The following is a 7028-nucleotide window of genomic DNA, read 5'->3' on the forward strand; positions in this document are numbered from 1 at the left end:
TTTACACAGACAATGAAAAAGAAGTTTTTTTTTTTCGCTTCTGACAGGAAAAGAAGATAGAATACTGCTTTTTTGTTTTTATTTTTTTTTATTTTTGTCGCTATAATGCCACTTTTGACCACGATTTGGATATAAACCATGAAAGGCAAAACTATGGTTCAGCCCAGAGTTAAAATTTTTAGGCTCAAAGTATGTTTGAGGTGATTATTAACTTAGAATTGATGTCAATTCATGGCCGGGTATTGATGTATAAAATGGGGGTTTCTGATATTTTGAATATCTATAGTTCTATAATGAAAATTACAAATCTGTATCGGGCCTGTCCTTACTTCTCTAAAAAAAAATATGATTATATTTCAAATTTCAAGTTGATCAACCTTATTTTTTCGTGAAAACAATTCAATTCTTCTTTATTTCTTTATTGTCCGATTAGAAGCTACTACTATATGTCTATTCTTCGTTTATATGGTTCGATCGGTTTGATTCTGTCGGGTAGACCGATGACAGCCCTAGAACTCACAGGCCATGGAAACTTCTAATTGGGTCCTTTGTTTTTTGGTCCTTCAATTGGGTCCTTGTATCTTATTACTTGTTAGAACTCCAGTCCAGTCCATGAGTCCCGCGACTCAAAGCCGCGGTTCGGGTCGGTTGCCCTGCCGGTCGAAAGGACCCATTCCAGATGATAAAGTCAAAATTCAAATTGGTATTTACAATATTTTATTCCTCAGCCAGACAAAGCAAAGAAAAAAAGTTAAAAAAAGGATAAACAACTTTTCAGGGTTCAGACTGATGGAACTCAAGTCACATAAGCATCTGATCATGCCTAAAGTCATTTGTAAATGTGGTTTTTTCTGGTAAACCTGGAATAGATCTCGCTCCGAAGTTCAGAAAAAAGGGATATGCACCTTCAACCATGATCATCTTCCTTGTGTTTACCATCTTGCTCTGTAGTCCCAGCAGAGCACAGTTTCTCTATTCATTTTGCAATAGCAGTACTACCAGTGACTATGTTTCGAATAGCACGTTCGAATCTAACCTCAAACTTCTTCTCCTCTCTCTATCTTCCAACACTTCTGCCTCAGCTGGGTTCTATAACACATCTGTGGGTTCTAACTCCGACCAAGTCTACGGGCTTGCACTCTGCAGAGGCGATGTCGCCGCTGATGTTTGTCAGAGTTGCGTCCAGACTGCAAGTCAAGAAATCCTACGAGAATGCCCAAACAAGCAAGAAGCAATTGTATGGTACCAGTACTGCCAGCTGCGTTACTCCTCCTCGATGTTCTTCTCTTCGATGGTGTACGCCGGAAAGTTTCCACCATGGAACGAGCAACAGCAGAATTCCACAGACCCAGACCAATATTCTACTATCTTGACTAACTTGATGAGGAAACTCATTAACCAGGCGGCATATGATAATACATCTAAGCCTATGTTCGCGACGGGTGATGCCAGCGTTTCAGAAACTGAGAAGATATATGGTCTGGTGCAGTGTACAAGGGACATAGATAGGAGTGAATGTAAGAATTGCCTGACATACGAAATGGGAGATATTCAAGGATGCTGCTCTTCTCGTAGTGGGGGAATGATTCTCGACACGAGTTGTAATTTGAGGTACGAATCATCCCCCTTCTATAATGGCTCAAGTGCTTCTTCGACTTCCAAAGGTAAGTACTTCAGATCTTGGATGCCCTCTTTAATACATCCATTGATTCCAATTTACTCCAAATCTGAGCACAAAAGTGAATTTGTTCTTCAAAATCCGGCTAGTCTATTTATTTTATTCTTTTCTAATTCGAAAAATTTATTGATAAGGGGGTTGTTTTGAGTTTTGACCAACTTGGAAGATGTTTGATTGTGTTGTCGTCTCTTAGAATTCAGCGAGTATAGGTTGGGATATTAAGGTTAGCAGAAACCAGATCCAGTGTTGTACATCCGATTCGTTCCCCCATAAGTCTCTGGGGAATCTTATTATTCAAGAAATGAAGTAAACGTTCTTATGGCATGGCCTGGTTTAAGAGTGAAAACAGAATCTGTTCATCCCTAACCTGTGAACCCAGGACTAGGCCTGATTTACGACCCTTTCACATCTCTGATTATGTCCAAACTCAACTGCGTTCGAGTGGGTATGCAAGACGGCCGTCTCTTCATTGTCTACGTCTGTATTTTGCTCTGTTTCTGTGTATGCAGAACCGAAATCTATTCATTTTGTGCACTCTGTTTTTGTTGCAAGAGGGAAACAGGTGCTCTGTTTTCGTTTCTACGAGGCAGAATAGGAGCTCCGTCTCGTGTTTTAGTCCGACCGCTCTTCTGTGTGCGTGTATGCTCCGTTTTTGTATTCAATTCTCTCTCTCTCTCTCTTTCTCTCTCTCTGAGTCTCAGTGCTCCACATGATCCCGTTCGTCCGTGACTCCGTGGAACATAAAATTGATTTTTTAATCCAATCCAATCTGTATATAAGCATGGAACATGCTATGTGTGTCTTTAGCTAAAGGGGTATTTTTTTAGTGGCTGTAATCTAAAGTGGTTTCTTTAGTGCCTCAAAGGTTCAAAAAGCTAATACTAAAAAAAAGTTAAAAAAAACTAGTGTGAAGGCTTACCTGGAGTTCACATCTGCGCCCCACTATGCCCCACATTACATCCCCCACCTTGTATTGGGAAATCCATCGGTAATAAGTACAGGAGATGATGAGACACTGTGGGGATGTGCTGTGGGACATTTTCGGGTCTCTAACTGATTGCAATAAACACCAACGTCGCAGCATGCTTCAGCTGCACATCAAAACATCTCCCATGGTTGTGTTGTCATTATTTATGGGGATATTCTCAATATGCGGTGTAATGTGATTTGGAGTGATTTATGAGGAATAGATTCTATTAATAGGGATTTAAGATCAAATGAAACTCCAATTTCATGTGTGCATATATATATTTTTTATCTTTTGTATAAATTGCTTAAACCTTCCCTATATTTTTTGATAATACAAATTGAAGCAAAACTTTTTTTATAAATGGTCTAATCCAACAGCTTTACGAACTTTATTTAAAAAAAAAAGCCTATATTGCACTAAATTAATGTTATTTTTCAGAAAAACGGTAATAAACGTGATAAATGAATGAGGTGTCATTTATCAAAATTTATAGGTGAGTTTTGATTGGTCAAAACTTTTTTCATATCATAGATTTTCCCTATAATTTTTTTGTTATTTTAAATAAATGAAGAATGTAAAATGCCAATAATGCCCTTCAAAGGTTACTACCAACTAACATGCATCTCGCGTCTCCAGCCCGACATCACTATCAATGATGTCCTTCTCTGCTAAGACCTCAGTACGTTCCTAGACCAAAAGCAGAGACACTATTACAGGGTTACAAAGCATTCTAATGACTCATTTAGACGGCCAGTTTTCCTCAACTTTTTCTCTCTCTTCTTTTCTGTCAAACCAAACACAGTCTTGCTGTTGTTAAGTCATCGTTGTCATCCTCCAGTGTTGACTTGACCCATACACCTGCGTTCCACGGGACCACATATAGTAAGTACATCAAAGTAAACAGTTAAATGAATACTTGATAAATATTTTAATAACTGTCAAAAGTGAGTATTAATCTTCTTCAAGGATGAGGTGAGGGTATTTTAAGGGACAGGTGACAAAAAAACTTTTAAGTACTCATTGAATGTGATTACAACTTTATGCCCATCTCATCCAAACCTACGCTTTTTATTGCTCCCATCATGTTTATATTTATAGGAATAATTTCACGAGTTTTTTATTTTTATATTTATGAAAAAAGCATTTATGCAAACTCTCCTACCCACATAATACCCACGCCTACCACATGATGATGCTACAGCTTAACAGCTTAACATGGAGAATATCTTTATGTAAATGACAACAGAGTAAATATGGAAAATACTCTCAATGTGCCACTGTAGTGATGTATGGATAGGACATTCTATTATTCTAATACTCTTTTGGTGGGTCCTCACTATTTTCTTAAAGGTCAGCATTTTTTTCTTTACAATATAAAATTTGGATCTCCTATATATTTTTTTCTCCAAAAGAACAATCAAAGGATTTGATCCTCACAAGACTTTGTTCATACCCTTCGCAAAGTCCCTTGCAACTTTATATTAGAAATATCTCCCTATTAAAAAAAAATACAAATATAAAAATATTCTTATGTACAATTGTAAAAAGCTGTGCGAAACAATATAAACAGTCTTAAGCACTGAAGCCAATCTCCAACTGAACCACCATTTTAAGATTTCATTTTAGGAGAATAAAATCATGGTTTCATTTTTGCATAAAAATTTAGTTGTATAGCCTTTACACCGTCCCATCATAATTCATTATATAAGATACATAATTAAATATTATATTTTAATATATTGCTCATTTATTGTGAACTAAGTGCCAAACCTTCTTCTATACTATATATTTGTCTTGGTTTCTGTGTAGGAGTGATAAAAGTTAGAGCCAATGGGAGATAGTCAAGATCAATGAAAAAAAAATAAAAAATAAAAAAGACATCATGCTGCTATCCCTTTAATTTGTCTGAAACTCCTAATCCAATGGTTTAAGTTAATCTGACAGCCTGAATTCTAACAACAATATTTCATTTTTCTTTTACAATTAAAAAGTTGAATATTTAGCCAATTGTTGAAGTATATATGTATCAATTGATCGATCTGCATAAATTTGTTGAAAGCAGGTAGTGGAAGGAAGACATGGATGATTGTAATATTTGTCAGTACTGTACTAGTAGTTGTATTAATAGCCCTCTGCATTTGCGGTGCACATTGCCTTCGGAGGAGGAAGGGAAGAGAAGTAGGTAAGATTTTAAGATTTCAAGAGCAGTTCAAAATTAATAGAAAAATCAACCTCTCATTCATTTTGTAGATGAAGTCAAAATTCAACTTGCACCGTTACGACAAAATTTAGAGAGTACTCCAATCAGCATCGGTTTCCCAGAAAGCAATATACAGGGTGGAAACCAAATGGATACTTCAGAGTTGCCCTTGATGGATTTTGAAGCTATAAAAGCAGCTACAGACGATTTTGCAGATTCAAATAAGCTAGGACAAGGTGGGTTTGGCACTGTTTACAAGGTAACAAAGCTTTTCCAAGCAATAGAAGTGGTTGACATTGAAATGTTCTTGGTCCCTTATATTTCTTTTCTTTTCATTCTGCTGTTGAGAAATGTTTGAAAGATTATTTTTTGATCAGGGTATGCTATCAAATGGAAGGGAAATAGCAGTTAAAAGGCTTTCAAGAAAATCATGGCAAGGTCTAGAAGAGTTCAAGAATGAGGTTATACTAATAGCAAAGCTTCAACACAGGAATCTCGTTAGGCTTTTGGGTTGCGGCATCGAAGGAGAAGAAAAATTACTCGTATACGAGTTCATGCCTAATACTAGCCTCGATGTCTTTATCTTTGGTATATATGATCGTTTCTTTAATTGCTTTTCACCAATCAATTAGAATCATACAAGAATTAAGAAATGAATTTGCATATTTAATTTATTAATTGTTGTCCTCATTGAAAACAATTTCAACTGCGTTCGCTTTCAGATCCAATACGACGTGCACAGCTTGACTGGAGAACACGCTTTGATATCATTTGTGGGATTGCTCGAGGCCTGCTTTACCTTCATGAGGACTCTCGGCTTAAAATCATTCACAGGGATCTGAAACCCAGTAATGTATTGTTGGACAGTGATATGACTGCAAAAATCTCAGACTTTGGCATGGCAAGGATTTTCTGTGAAAATCAAAATGCAGCTAATACCAGAAGAGTTGTTGGGACATTGTATGTTTGCTCCTTCCTCGATTCCTCTGTTAACTGTTATTACTAGATCTTTCTTTTTTTGTGACTTTTTTACATAATCCTAACCCAGTAGACACGCTTAGCAAAGCAGAAGATGCATCATACAAACAGCTAGTAGGCAACCCAGATTTTCTAGTGTTTTTTTTTTCACCATAAATTCAGTTGACAATTTGGTTTCTAATGTCAATAACTAATAATGAACAGTGGATACATGGCTCCAGAGTATGCAATGGAGGGGTTATTTTCTGTGAAATCTGATGTTTTTAGCTTTGGTGTTATCTTGCTTGAGATCATAAGTGGGAAGAGAAACAGTGGCTTCTGCCTCACCAAGCACGCACAGAGCTTTCTTGCTTATGTAAGTTAATTTGCACCTACTCGCATTAGAACTCTACTTTCATTGTTAGTTAAGAGTCATGTATACATTCCATATCGAATTCTAACGTATCAATCCAATAAACTGTAAATTTCAGGCATGGGGACTGTGGGTTGAAGGCAAATGTTTGGAATTTGTAGACCCACTGTTGGTAGACAATTGCTCGACAACAGAGGTGTTGAGATGCATCCAGATTGGGCTTCTGTGTGTTCAACAAGATGCAGCTGACAGACCCACCATGTCAACTGTTGTTGTGATGTTGGGAAATGAGTCTTTAGCTCTCCCTCAACCTACAAAACCTGCATTTGCTTTGGGAAGAATTGTTGTTAAAGCAAATCAATCTTCATCTGTCAATTGTTCTGTAGATGTGGAGACCATTTCTCATGTTTTGCCACGTTAAGGGTTAATTAAAATCTTTTCATGCCTATAATGTTTCTAATATTCCTTGTGATGGAGAAAGGTTTGAAATTCTTAATACAAAGAGAACAGAAGCACGACTTAAAAATTTAAGAATGTCGTCAAAAAAAAATGAGGAAATTGTCTAAAACTCACCATGAGTTTTCAGCATTTTATTAAATGCTGCTACACATTTTCAGAAGCATTAAATCAGTTCTCTCGAAGAACAGTGAAGTTTAGTTCTCTTCCAATGCAAGTTTCTTTCCAATGTGAGTCGTTACATCTTTCAAAGTGAGTTAATTCCAATGTTAGTCGATTCTTCTCCCAAGGTAAGTTAATATCAGTCTAGTCTTCTTCCAATGTAAGTTGGTTCACCTTCAACCGACTCTATCTATTATAAATACCTCCTCCTGTACTGCTTTGTGATATCTGA

The 7028-nt window shown here is 36.7% G+C and overlaps 1 protein-coding gene across 1 annotated transcript; it reads left to right on the top strand.

The window, feature by feature from the left end:
• Positions 1 to 766: 766 nt before the first annotated feature.
• Positions 767 to 6626, top strand: LOC104604919 (cysteine-rich receptor-like protein kinase 15). The gene is made up of 7 exons (XM_010269497.3): positions 767 to 1664; positions 4711 to 4830; positions 4899 to 5107; positions 5226 to 5436; positions 5571 to 5808; positions 6031 to 6181; positions 6297 to 6626. Exons 1-7 carry the CDS (start codon positions 914 to 916, stop codon positions 6597 to 6599), a joined length of 1983 nt encoding a protein of 660 aa, XP_010267799.1. The 5' UTR covers positions 767 to 913; the 3' UTR covers positions 6600 to 6626.
• The last annotated feature ends 402 nt before the right edge of the window (positions 6627 to 7028 follow it).

Source organism: Nelumbo nucifera, chromosome 1 (assembly GCF_055504915.1).
Source record: "Nelumbo nucifera cultivar China Antique chromosome 1, China Antique-T2T, whole genome shotgun sequence".
NCBI classification, from domain to species: Eukaryota; Viridiplantae; Streptophyta; class Magnoliopsida; order Proteales; family Nelumbonaceae; genus Nelumbo; species Nelumbo nucifera.

Bases quoted from the DNA above. Each gene is read 5' to 3' on its own strand.
- LOC104604919 (XM_010269497.3), top strand. From the start codon at position 914: ATGATCATCTTCCTTGTGTTTACCATCTTGCTCTGTAGTCCCAGCAGA. The intron at 4,831-4,898 runs GTAAGATTTTAA...TTCATTTTGTAG, and splicing joins GAGGAAGGGAAGAGAAGTAG to ATGAAGTCAAAATTCAACTT. The intron at 5,809-6,030 runs GTATGTTTGCTC...AATAATGAACAG, and splicing joins AGAAGAGTTGTTGGGACATT to TGGATACATGGCTCCAGAGT.